At 41.9% G+C, this 14,570-nt stretch overlaps 1 protein-coding gene across 9 annotated transcripts in view; it reads right to left on the bottom strand.

The window, feature by feature from the left end:
- STAU1 (staufen double-stranded RNA binding protein 1) overlaps window positions 1–14,570 on the bottom strand; it is a 55,047-nt gene that overhangs the window by 12,758 nt on the left and 27,719 nt on the right. For all 9 annotated transcript variants that reach the window (XM_030309445.1, XM_030309444.1, XM_030309442.1 and 6 more), the window contains one exon: window positions 5,541–5,639. In XM_030309445.1, coding sequence (XP_030165305.1) covers window positions 5,541–5,639 — 99 coding nt within the window. The remainder of the gene's footprint in view (window positions 1–5,540; window positions 5,640–14,570) is intronic.

Below are 14,570 nucleotides of genomic sequence, written 5' to 3'. Positions count from 1 at the left end.
TTTAAAAAATACGAAGGCAAGTCACGTGCTGGGAAAAAGTATTTGGAAACTACCTATCCGATAAAAGGGTTGTATTCAGAATATGTAGATAACCCCCAAAACTCAAAAATAAAAAACTCAGTAATAAAACTGACAGAAGGTGTGGACAGACGCTCCCCCAAGGGAGACGCGCGGATGGCAAAGCGGTGCAAGAAAGACACTCGGCATCACCGGGCCGCACGGAGCCCCAACTGCACCGCCACCGGTTGCTACCGCACACCTGCCAGAAGGACCGAGTCTTTGTAAGCAGACAACACCAAGTGTCGGAGGGGACGCAGAACGACGACGACACCCCCACACAGCCGTGGGGAAGGACGACGATACCCCCTCTCCGGAAACAGTTTGACAACACCTTATAAAGTTAAAGATACAGATTTATCATGCAACCCAGCAAATTCAATCCCAAGTTTTTACTCAAGAGACACGAAAACACGTCTCTACAGACGTGCATGTGTGTTTACGGTAGCTCTACTCACTGTCACCAACAACAGAAGCAACCCAAATGTTCTTCAACAGGGCGGTGCGTCCGCACAACTGGGAACTCCTCGAGCACTAAACACAGAAACTACTGATCTGTGCAACAAGGACACTCGAGACCTGTGTTAAGGTAAAGCAGCCAGACAAAAGGCAATAATTCCATTTTGTAATTCCATTTGTGTCACGTTGTGTGTGACAAGAGCAGAACCGTGGGGACAGAAAGAGGCCAGTGGTTGTCTGAGGCCGAGGACGGAGGAGAGGGACGGGCTGCAAAGGGAGTCAGGGCAGCTCTGTGGTGAGAGAAGTCTCAGGTGGTGACTGCAGCGCTGTTTACACAACTATCTACATTCATCAAAACACATCAAAGCATATGCCGGGGTAGGGAGAATTCTACTGTATGAAAATTACACCTCAAAAAAGCTAACCCCTCACTTCCAATAACATCCCATAGGAGAACGTCAAAGGACACAGGAACCAGCTGAATGGCAATGGGAGTATCAACACGAACGGTGATAATAACGATCTATAGTTTTCGTTCTTCTCTTTTTTCTTTTTAAAAATGTTTATTTTTTGTGAGAGCGCGCGCGTGCACACAAGTGAGGGAAGGGCAGACAGAGAGGAAGAGACAGAGAATCCCAAGCAGGCTCTGTACTGTCAGAGCAGAGCCCCATGTGGGCCTGACCTCACGAACCTTGCGATCATGACCTGAGCCGAGATCGAACCGGATGCTCAACCAACTGAGCCACCCAGGCACCCCTTCTTTTTTTTAAAATGTAAGCTCCAAGGATCAAGAGTCACACGCTCCACTGACTAAGCCAGCCGGACACCCCCTAATGACTGACGACAATAATGAACATCTTGAATAAAAAAGCAGCAGCGGACCTCTGCTAATATAAATTAATGTCATGGAAGGTTCTTCATGTGGAATGTCAGCCTGCAAATGCAGAAAATGCACCATAGTAGTCCCTGATGCCAGGAAGGATGATCAATGACTAGATTCATTGGGGAGGTCTCTTAGGGAACAACCTTCAAGAGGCTCCTCGAAGGTTATGAATTACAAAAAGAAAGTCTCCTAAGGTGAAGCATCTGATGTAAACCAAGGAAACGAGTGTCACTAACACAGTAAAATGCCTTCGTGTGATGCTCACTTCTGTGGGTTTCCTGCCCAAAAAAATGCATAACCTGAAACTAATCATGAGGAAACAATCAGACCAAATTGAGGGGCATTCTACAAAGTAACTTTTAAAACTGTCAAAAAAAAAAAAAAGGGGGGGGGGGAGCTGAGGAACTGTTCCAGATGAAAGGGAAACCAAGAGACGCCTCTACTCAACTCAGGGTGTGATCCTGCACTGGATACCACAAGAAGAAAATACTTTCCGTAAAGGACACGACAGGGACAGGTGGCAAAATGTGAATATAGGACGTACGTTACGTAAGAACTACAGCAATGCTCAAGTTCCTGTATTTGATGATTAGATTGTGGTTATTTAAGATAATGTCCTTGTCCCTAAAAGATACTTGCTGAAATATTATGAATCATGCTATCTGCCACTTGGTCTCCAATGATGCAGCAAGAGCAAGAACAGGTAGAAAATAAAATATGTATATTGACAGAAAGAAAAAACAAATGTAAAATGTTAATCACTAAAAAATCTAAGTGAAGGCTAAATTCACTGTCCTTCCAACTTTTCCACAGGTTTGAAGTCTTTCAAAATAAAATATTCAAGAAGTGGCTAGGAAAACCAAGTAAGCCCAAGAAACAGCAGTGCTGTGCTCCCAAGGTGAGGACAAGCAGCCCCTCAGAGAATGGCCTTCACTGCCCCCCAAAGGAAGGGGTCTGCTGAGAGGGACCAGCTGACACCTGTACCAGCAGATGGACTTGACAGAGCTCCCAATTGCCCCCCACTCACCACCTCCCACCGCCTGGATCTCGCTTCAAACGCACCAGCTTCAAATGAATACTTCAGACGCACAGCCCCACCCTGGCCCTTCGGGCAACCATTTTCATCGGCTACTCATATCACATCATGATGCCACCAATCTAAATATGGAGCTTCACCTCCAATGGATTTAGTGTGATGAGGTCACAACTGCCTCCCAGTGACTTTACCAATCAACACCATCACATTTTGTAACTAAAACTATTTTATCAAAAGTCAAGCTATATACATTTTTCCTAAAGAACTGTAGGAACAGCTCCTCTTTTCTCCTATTAAATTCTGCTAACCCAGTTTTCTACATGACAGGTTTGACTATTAAAACCTTAGTAAAAAAAATAATAGTAATAATAACAACTGTTCTGGGGCACCTGGGTGGCTCAGTCAGTTGAGTGCCCAACTCTTGATTTCGGCTGATCCCAGGTCATGGGATTGAGTCCCACATTGGGTTCTATGCTGAGTGTGGAGCCAGCTTAAGATTCTCATTCATTCATTCATTCATTCATTCATTCTCTCTCTCCCCCTCCCCCTTTCCTCTTCCCCTCGGGTATGCACACGCTCACTCCAAAATTTTTTTGAAAATTATAAAAAAAAAATAATAAGTAACTGTTCATTCATTCATTCATTCATTCAATAAATATTTCCCGAGCATCCGTTATGTGCCAGGCAATCTTCCAAGTGCAAGAGACAGAACTGTGGGAAAGAAAAAATGAAAGCCCTTACTCAATCTAACAATGGAAGCAATATGAACCTTTGATATAGGAGTTATTTAACATAAGTACTCACATTAACAAACTCCATGCCACCAACACACACTGCTAAGGTCTTAAATTACCTTGTAAGATATTTACCCACCAGAGGGCACTCCCATTTCTTTTCTGTGACTCCTTGGCTGTTCCTGGGTATAGGTTACATATTCCTGAACAGAAGTCTGAAATCTAAACAGAGTGGAAGTGGGGCAGAAGCAATCTGGTCTCCAATTCCCACAGATGTGGCATTCCTTCACTAAGGTTCCAGAAAGCTCTGTGACTCTCAAGGCAACGACTAGCATGAAAAGGTGGCAAGCTTCACAGGGAACCAGGGTCCTGGCGCCAGAAGTCACCTCTGTAATCTTGAGGTGACCTGCGAAGCTAGGCATCCCCCGCCCCAACAATCATGACACCCCTTCTATAATCTCTAAAAATCCATGCTTCACTCATGCTTCACTAATCCTTCACCAGGAAGAAAAAAGGAGTATTTCTTCCCTTTCCTGCAACAGGTACCCAGGGAGACCTTGTGGCCTTTTGGAACGAAGCTCCCACCTAGTTCCCACTCAACAACCAGCCCTGTTATTCTGTGTATCTCATTTCTCCCCAGCCCCACTCCCAACAGATGAGGAAGGGCTAGAAAGGATATAGAGCCAGGTGAGAAGATACAGCCCTAAATCCATCTGGGGCTCTGCTCAGGGAGGCGGACAGTATAAACCAGGTCCTGCCTGCCAGGGTGAGGCAGGGATGGGTGTAAGGGGATGCAGGATGGCCCCATGATCCAAGTGGAACTTCCCATCCCACCTGTGTCCCATGGCAGGCCGGGAAGCAATGCTAGGTAGAAGTCAGAAATCATCATCATGCAGCTGACAGATTAAGGCCTGAACTCAGGAGCCAGTGTAGGGCACTAGCACATTAATAAGAGAAGGTATATATGTTATAAAGGCCAGGCATGAATTTGGGGGTCACTTATAACTGCAAAAATGCTACATAATTATTTTACAGGATAATAAACTTCAAGGAGTCTTTAAGAATAGGACAAAAGAAATTTATGAACCACTTAAAATTGTTTTAAGCAAATGCCCCACCTCACATTACATTTGCTTAGAGAAACAATGTACAAGTATAAAGCATTCTGAAAAACTAAATATAGTCTTTGTAACTCTAAAAGACCAAAGCATTGGGGCGCCTGGGTGGTGCAGTCGGTTAAGTGTCCGACTTCAGCCAGGTCACGATCTCGCGGTCCGTGAGTTCGAGCCCCGCGTCGGGCTCTGGGCTGATGGCTCAGAGCCTGGAGCCTGTTTCTGATTCTGTGTCTCCCTCTCTCTCTGCCCCTCCCCCGTTCATGCTCTGTCTCTCTCTGCCCCAAAAATAAATAAACGTTGAAAAAAAAATTAAAAAATAAATAAATAAAATAAATAAATAAATAAATAAATAAAAGACCAAAGCATTGACAAAGAACTTTGCATTGTATATAGTAAAACACAACCTTGCATAACCAAGCATGGAAATCAAAAGGAATTGCAAAGAATTCACCATGTCAGACCATTAATGGAAACTTAACCTCCCTTACCTGCCTAGTCTATCTGGACTCACTGGGTCTTTGAAGGAAACATATACTAAATGTATCTCATTTTCCATTTTGAACTAACAACCTATTAATTATTTTTAGACCACAAAGTCTCTAACAACACATGAAGTTATTAGAGTGGTGAATTAGAGGGCAAAAGCTACACAAGGATGAAACTGATGTCTTTTTCTTTTTTAAATATTTATTTTGAGAGAGAGAGTGTGTGTAAGCTGGGGAGGAGCAGAGAGAGAGAATCTCAAGCATCAGCACAGAACCTAATGTGGGGCTCGATTTCACAAGCCATGCTATCATGACCTGAGCCGAAACAAAAAGTTGGCCAAGTAACGGACTGAGCCACCCAGGTGCCCCAAAACTGATGTCCTTTTTAACAACTACACTGTACAATTTCTAGGGACTCTAGGGGAGGTTAACATTTTGGGAGTAATAGAGTCTTCTGAAAACAATGGATCCTGTCTCCGGAATACACATGAGAACATAAACACAATATTCTTCAGAACCATTCCAGGAGCTTGACCGACCTACCGAGACCTTCCAAGGACTGTGTGGAGGGACATGGCTGTCCCTAAATTAATGACCCCTAAAAGAAGAGAATCGATACTGCTTTTTGGCTAAATATAAAGTCTGAATCTTAAATCTGAAGGTTCACATGTATGTGATGATTATTCCAATGTTTTTTAGGGGAAAAAAAATTTCCAATGATGAATGCCAACAGTGTTTTCCAAACGAGTCCTACATGTAAAACAAGCTTACCTCAAAATTCACAGGCAAGTTCCGTTTAAGTGCAATCTCAAACACTTGACTTATTTCAGATTTATTGAGATTTTCTTCTTCTGATTCTCTTCCATTCACCTAAAGGAAGAAAAATTGTTTAGTAGTGAACTCTTATGAAAAAACATCAACACCCCAGCTCTGATAAACCTTAAAAGCACTGAACCTTAGCTGTATGGAGTGAGCACTAACCCGGTGAGCAAGGCCGCTTGTGTGCCATGTGTCAGTGAATTTAAAAGGTTTAAAAAAAAAAAACAAAACACAAACAATCTGGGTCAGCTTGTACCTCGTAAATCCACCATAAACAATCCACACCTAATAGACTCTGGCACAGCCACACCACAGCTGCTCAGGAAGAGGGACGGACTTCCAAAGCTTTCCTTGAGGACTGGCAAGCTACCTTTCGGAAAAAGTCAGAATACGGACAGATCTGTGAGGGACACGGCAAGTTCAAATTAGAAGTCTCTCCACTTAAGTATGCAGGCTTCTTATTTGGACACAAAGTCCCTGGAAATCCACTTTTTTAAAAACAAGGATGCAGTGCAACAAATTACAAAACTGCATACAAAATCTCGCACTTCCTGCTGCCAGCAAAAAACGCAGGTGCAAACTAATGAAGTCTGCCGAACAAAGGCTGAGACTATCTTTCTACCAAGGTTCACTTACAGTCCCCCAGCCAGAGCTGGGATTAGACAGGGCAGAGATCTTCTCTGTGCAAGCTGACAACACGAATTCTAGATGTGCGGTAGTGATAATGAGAATCCAGGTAAGCTCAGTAATAGCAACACCCCCTCCCCCGCCAAGTCATGGCTAGAGAGCTGAATTCTCCTTCGTATTATTGAGACTCTTTAATCAAGGAATTTGTACAATCCTATTTCCAAGATTAGAACTTTCGGACAAGAACTTGTGGCTAAAACTGCTGAAGAGGCAAAACGTAGGACTATCCAGGATTGTATCTGTTGTGCATTTCCCTATGTTTATCAGATAGATCTTATACCTACATTGGATCAGTATTTCAAACTACAACTAAAAGAAATGAAACGCTAAGTTAAAAAACATTAATACAATCAAGAATATAATCCTGTACAAGTAAATTTATCCCAGACATTCTAATTCTTTCTCTCCTTCCATGATGATGATGTTCTTCCCACTTCACTCTCTGCCTAGTCAAAACTATTTGCACAGCATTTCTGGTGGCTTTTTAACCTAAAAATACTTTTCTTCTTGCTTAAATCCTAAGCAGAAAGAGGGCCTGACTTTTTATGAGTGAATCCTTACAGCCAGAAATCTTCAAGCAAGATGCCTTGGAAGGCTAGAGCTCCACAGAAGTTTGGTTTGAAATAAATTCATCCATTCATTCATTCGTTCATTCTTGAGAGCGTGCACAAGCTTGGGAGGGAAAGGGGGAGGGAGAAAGAGAATCTTAAGTAGGCTCCACACCTAGCACAGAGCCTGAAGCCAACGTGGGACTGGATCTCATGACAGTGAGATCATGACCTGAGCCGAGATCAAGAATCGGACGCTTAACCCACTGAGCCACCCAGGCGCCGCTGAATTTTGTCTTTTAAATAGGTTTCAAACTTAAAGCCCCACCCTGTATTTTTAGAAGTATGTTCAACAAATGGTGCTTAGGAAAAGAGATCTCCTGGGGGCACCTGGGTGGCTCAGTTGGTTGGGCTTCTGACTTCGGCTCAGGTCATGATCTCGTGGTCTGTGAGTATGAGCCCCGTGTCAGACTCTGTGCTCACAGCTCAGAGCCTGGAGCCTGCTTCAGATTCTGTCTCCCTCTCTCTCTCTGCCTCTCCCTGCCTTGTGCTCTGTTTCTGTCTCTCAAAAATAAGTAAAAACATTAAAAAAAATTTTTTTAATAATAAAAAAAAATTTCCACATTAAAAAAAAACAACACAAAAAATTAACTCAAAATGGATCTAAGACCTAAATGTAAGAGCTAAAATCGTAAAATTCTTGGAAGAAAGTATCTGGACACTGGATGTGGCAGTGACTTTCTGGATATGAGACAGAAAGCACAGGCAACAAAAGAAAAAGCAGATAAACTGGACTGCACTGAAACCGAACACTTCCGTGCATCGAAAGTAAAGACAACCCTAGATGGGAGAAAACATGTGCAGACCACATATCTGATAAAAAATTAATACCCAGAACATATAAACAATTCAATTTAAAAATGGGAAAAGGACCTGAACAGACATTTCTCTGAAAAAGACAGAAAAATGGCCAAGGACTACATGCAACAGTGCTCAGCATCACTCATCACTGGGGAAATGCAAGTCAAAACCACAGTGAGACACCCTTCACACCCTAAGAATGCCCACAGAAAATAACAAGTATTAGCGAGGTCATGGAGGAAACCTCAGGCCTTCCTGGATGGAGTGTAAAATAGCCCAGCCTTTGTGCGAAACAGTCGGGTGGTTCCTCAAAAAGTTAAAGAGATTTACAGTATGATCCAGAATTACACTTTTAGATATATATACTTGAAAGAACTAAAAGTAGGGACTCAAACAGATACTCTGCCACCTATGCTCACAGGAGCTTTATTCAGTGGCCAAAAGGTGAAAACAACCCAAACATCCACCAACATGTTGATGAATGGACAAAATGTGGAATAGTCATACAATGGAATATTCTTCGGCCTTAAAAAGGAATGAAATTCTGACACTGGCTACAACATGGATGAACCTTGAAACATTATGATAAATGAAATAAGCTAGACACAAAAGATGAATATCCACTGATATTCGGCAGCCAGAATGGGCAAATGCATACAGACAGAAGTAGAACAGAGGTTACCAGGAGATGGGGCAGGGGGAGGTGGCAAAGGGGAAGTTACTTTCAATGTGTACAGAGTTTCAATGTGGGATAATGAAGTTCTGAAAATGGACAGTAGTGATAGTTGATGCCACGGAACTGTACGCCTAGAAATGGTTGAGATGGTAACTTTTATGTTTAAGATTTCATTTTTTAAAAATTTTTAACAAGATTTTATTTTTAAGTAACCTCTACACCCAACATGGGGCTCAAACTTACAACTCCGAGACCAAGGGTCACACACACACTACTGACTGAGCCAGCCAGGTGCCCCTGGTTATCTTTAGAAAGGAACCAAGAAAAGTATGTTTTATACCAAATAGTAACACACTAGTGATCGTCAACATATTAACTTGCTATTAACTTGCACTAATAGGTACTCATTTTTGTGCATACAAAAAAATTCTTGACAGCTATTTTTTTGACGGTATCTAGGTTTTTGTTTTTTTTTTTAATTTTTTTTTTTCAACGTTTATTTATTTTTGGGACAGAGAGAGACAGAGCATGAATGGGGGAGGGGCAGAGAGAGAGGGAGACACAGAATCGGAAACAGGCTCCAGGCTCCGAGCCATCAGCCCAGAGCCCGATGCGGGGCTCGAACTCACGGACCGCGAGATCGTGACCTGGCTGAAGTCGGACGCCTAACCGACTGCGCCACCCAGGCGCCCCTCTAGGTTTTTTTTTTTAAAGTTTATTTATTTTGAGAGACAGAGAGAGAGAGAGAGAGAGAGGGAGGGAGGGAGGGAGGGAGGGAGGGAGAGGGAGGGCAAGCACAAGCAGGTAGGGGCAGAGAGAGAATCCCAAGCAGGCTCCATGCTGTCAGCACAGAGCCTGATAAAGGACTTGAACTCGTGAACCGTGAGATCATGACCTGAGCTGAAATCAAGAGCTGGATACTTAACCGACTGAGCCACCCAGGCAGCCTCAGAGGTTTTTTTTAAGTATATGAGCTGTTAAAAACAAAGAGTTCACTCTCATACTAAGTAACTGTGTTAATGCAAGCAGAACAAAATTTAGAAATAAACTGGGTGCTGAGGCTAAAATGAGACTTCAACCACCATGCATGCACTCTGATTTTCAAATCTGTTGTTCATTTTACCAGCCCAATTAGTTTTAACTTTTAATTTCAAACATTCAGAGAAGTACAGATAAACAATGTAACAGGCAATTGTGCTGGATTTAACAAAGGTCAACCTTAAGAACTACTGACATCAAATTTTTATTTTTTAAGGAAAACAATAAAGCCCTTTTCACTCCCCTTCCCAGGGCAGCCTTAATCATGTATCTTTCCCAACCATGTTTTTTGTAATGGACGAAAACAATACATGGTATAATTTTGTGTTTTGAAAATTCACATAAATCATTTTCACTGATTATATTCATAAATATTATACAATTCAAACTTGTAAGTTTATACTAATCAAATGCTACTCTATATTGAGGTTCCACATAAGTCTGACAGAAAATAACAATCTATTGCAAAAATCTAAACCGTAAGCCAGTGTTTCTTAAACACAGCAGCAGCAGGATCACTTGGGAGCTTTGCAAGGACAGATGCTGGCTTCCCACTCCAGACAAATTAACTTCAAGTTTTTTCAGGTAGGGCTTAGATATCCATTTTATTTATAGGTACTTATTTTTTTTTAAGACCCCAGTTGATTTTACTAGCATCGTGGAGATTCACTGCTTTATGCCATTGTTTCTAAAGGGATTTCAATAGGGACAAAGCGGCCAATAACATAAAAATGCAAAACAGAAAACAAAGATATACATGTACTTAGAAGTCACGTTATGTTGCTCTCTTACATAAATAATTTTGATATTATCTGGATTGGACAAAATGTTGGACTGGATTGGAAAGCAGCAAAATAAGTCAAAACCAATCCACAAATACCATTCTCAGTAACATGGGAAAAGTATAGTGGGACCTTAATCTTATCTTCACGAAGTGGGAATTACTGTTAATATCAATTCCAGAATGTATGGTTTATCAATAAAATCTAGTCAACATTATAAAAAAAACACTCTGAACCAAGCTTAACCCTCAGTATGTCAGAAAAAAAAATTCACCTAACCATTTACTTACTATCTGGCTTCAACACACTCTTTATTTTTCTATATTTAAAGTCATTTTACAAATAACACACAGACTAAAAGGACAACTAAGAATCTTTTCATTAGAGATTTTAATCAGAATTTAAAATAGCAAATCCAAGTTTTTATTTCAGATTTGTAGTCTGGAAGGCATTTATGTACCTAAAATGGGCATGGTCCTTTAAATGCCGCCCATCAGCTGGCTACGTCTGAACCCAGAGCATAGCCCACTTGTAACGATGTCATGTTTCAAATCCATCTCCAGTGGGTTCCAGCTTATCATGACTTCTGATTCTTCTTGGACTGGTTTCATCAAAACACACTACTTGTGAAACTGACACAATTTTATTGGAGAACAGCCATCTTCTTTGCTCCATAACTACCAACATGCTTTCATTTTTAGATTTATAACCCCCCCCCAAAAAAGGATCTAATGAGTTTTTTTCATTGTTTTATCATCTGTATCCTCCCAATCACCTTTGCACACATACCTCCTTCTGCATTTGCCCACTTATTTTGTGAACAGTAGGTGGTAAAAAATAAATTCTGGTGGCCAAACATCACACACAACAAAAATGAAAGAAATGTTGTCACATATACCTTTTTAAAACATCAAAACAGGATGTTCCAGGTTCTTGTCATAAAACACTCTGTGATGAAGCCTTTCCTGTAGAATGGCCAGAAGAGTGTACACATTTCCTTTTCAGACCCCAGAGAAACATACTGTTCACTCGCCGATTCCTGAGTCTGGGGAAGCTAACCTACCATCGATCCCACGTGAAGACCGGCAGGCTGAGATTCGCCGAAACTCTCAATCCCACAGCCATCGCCGAGTCCTGGGCCCTGCTTGCCCCTCCATGTTCACCTTCTCACTCATCTAAGAGTGGGCAGGTCTTCCTCCGCCAATGGTCTTCTTTTGGCCATTAGAGGCACACAAAGAAAAGTTCTAAATTGTCACCTGAGTTCAAAGAAAGCTAACAGCAGAGGGAAAAGACGGTGTCCCCTGTCTTCTGCATCTTCCTGAAAGAAGGAGGCGGCGTGCCAGGCAATGCATTAAGCACAACAAAGGCTGGGGCAGCAGTGAGTTATTTCATGACTGTATCATCCACCTGGGGAGTCACCATAATTCCATCTCCTTTTATTTCAGTCTTGCTTAGTGTATTTAGGAATGGATGACAAACAAACAGCAAAATGTTTCAAAACAAAGGAAAATTTAGATTCCATAATGTGAAGATTTACAAAAGGGTCCAAAGGACCCACATGATCACTGCCAGGCAGAAGGAGTTTTATTCTGTCTTAAAAAATAAATCTCGGGGTGCCTGGGTGGCTCAGTCAGTTAAGCAGCCGACTTCGGGTCAGGTCATGATCTCGCGGTCCCTGAGTTCGAGCCCCGCGTCGGGCTCTGTGCCGACAGCTCAGAGCCTGGAGCCTGTTTCAGATTCTGTGTCTCCCACTCCCTGACCCTCCCCCGTTCATGCTTTGTCTCTCTCTGTCTCAAAAATAAATAAACGTTAAAAAAAAAAATTAAAAGAAAATATTAAAAAAAAAATCGTTTTCCCTTTGTTCTTTGTAAGATCCCCAGAAAAGAATACGAGTCCTGCAATATCAATCCTTACAAGGCTTGAAAAAGAAGCTCAGACATGAAAACTGGGTCCCATGGATCCTGACAGAATAATGAAAATCAATTTCAGTTTAAGCCCCAGCTAAATACATCCCTGGCCCAAGTGAAAACAACAAGACCAGAAGAGCTAATTTATTTTCACAAAAGTAGTACCAGAAAGGCCCTCAAAGAGTATAATGTTTTTTCTCAAGTCGGCCTTCTACCACTACCACCAAGAGAAAACTTTTAAAGCTTGATACAATCTTCAAGACAGAAACCGCACAACCACACACAGATATACACATACCTACATACACACGCAGCTGGCACTTTAATTAAACAGAAACAGGATCACACTATCTACAAAATTACAGCTCTGGTTCTTGACTCCTCCTTCTCAGTACCTTAGGGGCCTCCTTTCAAGCCTATGTGTACAGACCTACCACACTCAGGACTCCCTCTGACGAATGTATCTGTTTATTTAACCACTTCCCTACTAGTGGACATTAGGTCAGCTCTGTTTGTCTATTACATATACTGTAGCTATTGGCCATCTTGCTCCTAACAGCTCAGACACTGAGTAAGTCATTCTTTATTACCACAGCCTTGGATTTAAAAAAAAAAAAAAAAAAAAAGAAAGAAAGGAAAGGAAAGGAAAGGAAAAAAAAAAAAAAGGCATTTTTTAAAAAATTTTTTAATGTTTTATTTATTTTTGAGAGAGAGAGAACAGGTGATGGAGGGGCAGAGAGAAAGAAGGAGACAACGGAATTTGAAGCAGGCTGCGGGCTCTGAACTGTCAGCACAGAGCCCGATGCGGTCGGTGCCCAAACTAGTGAACCATGAGATCATGACCCAAGCCAAAGTCGGAAGCCCAACCTACTGAGCCACCCAGGCACCCCAAAGAAAGGCATTTTTCCAAGGCAGGACCTTTGCACAAGCTGCTCCTGCTGTTCTTTTGCTTATCTTTAGTCTCTGCTTCAATGATGCTTCCTCAGAAAGAACTTCCTTGAATGCATCGCCGTTACTCCAATCTAAAAGAGACATCTGATGCCCTTCTAATACTTGCTACTTTCTACCTGAGTACTCGCTGCACCCTTTGATGATTCTAATGTTAACATCTGTCAGCTCTGTTCGATGAAGCCCCAACATGGAAGGGGCAGATTTTTCCTCAAAGCCTAGCATGATGCCTGTTGTCAAGGAACCAGACAACCCCTGCTTTATAGATATAAATTGCTGGCTTTTTATTGGCCATGTTCTAGAGAAGACAAATTGATCTATCACACAATCACATGCTCTACATACTTTCAAAAGCAAAATCAACAATTTGTTTAAAATTGTAATTTCTGGGGTGCCTGTGTGTTTCAGTTGGTTAAGCGTCCGACTATTGGTTTTGGCTCAGGTCATGATCTTACAGTTCATGAGTCTGAGCCCCATATCAGGCTCTATGCTGGCAGTGCAGAGCCTGCTTAGGATCCTCTCTCTCCCTCTCTCTCAAGATAAAGAAACTCTAAAAAAAACTGCAATTTCCAATACTGGCAGACCACAGGCAAAAAGGCTGCTCTCACCCTGGTGGCAGATTTCTTAGTGGCACCATGCTTCTGAGAACTTGGTCATACTTACTGCCATGCAAGTGGCATATTTATTTCCATGTCTGGGCTCATAAAAATAGTCATAGACACGCACAAAGATTTACTACAACAACGTTCCTCACTACCTATTTTCTAAAAGGGAACACTGCAAACAATCTAAATAACCAAGCCTCTGTTGAAAACATAAACTGGTATGTTTACACAATGAAACACACTGTAGCTATTAAAAAGTGTTTAGATGCAAGTTGAACTTGAGTCCTCCAAGGAATTCGAAGTAAATGGCATGACAACAGATTCATGATAAGCAGTTCCATGAAAAAAAGTGGTTACCATACAATATCCTCCCACTTTTGTCATTAGACAGGTACACGTATTTACTTACGTATGCACTGACACCCACCAAAATGTTAATAGTGATCATCCATCAAGCAGCAAATCTATAAATGATTTTTGTTTTTTAATTTAAAAATTTTTATAGTTTACACACATTCATTGTAAGAAAAAAATTAAAGATCCCTTCTAAAAATGTCTCTTTACGCCCTACCACCCAGCTATCAGGAGGCCTGGTTGAGGTGGGAGGCCAAGTGTTTCATTTATTATCTCAAAGCAAGTCTCATCTGACTCAATGACTCTTGTTTCTGAAGCACTGGGTGAGCCCAGTCCTTGAGCCGTTTCTGAAGGGCAATGTCTCTACTTCAAACCATACAGAACGAGAACAGGGGCACAAGGAGATTTAACATTACTCTTAGCAAAGCTCCATACAGACGGCAGAGGAGCCAGTGGAACCCAGCCCAGGAGAGTGCATCTGCGCCAGCCTCTGCCCTCAGGCCAGAGCCAACCTCGCTGCTCCAGGGTAATGGGGTCAGACCGGGGACACCAATCAGGTACCTTCCCTTTTCAGCA

The sequence above is a fragment of the Lynx canadensis genome, chromosome A3, assembly GCF_007474595.2.
Source record: "Lynx canadensis isolate LIC74 chromosome A3, mLynCan4.pri.v2, whole genome shotgun sequence".
NCBI lineage: Eukaryota > Metazoa > Chordata > Mammalia > Carnivora > Felidae > Lynx > Lynx canadensis.
This window is presented reverse-complemented; position numbering and strand designations above follow the sequence as displayed.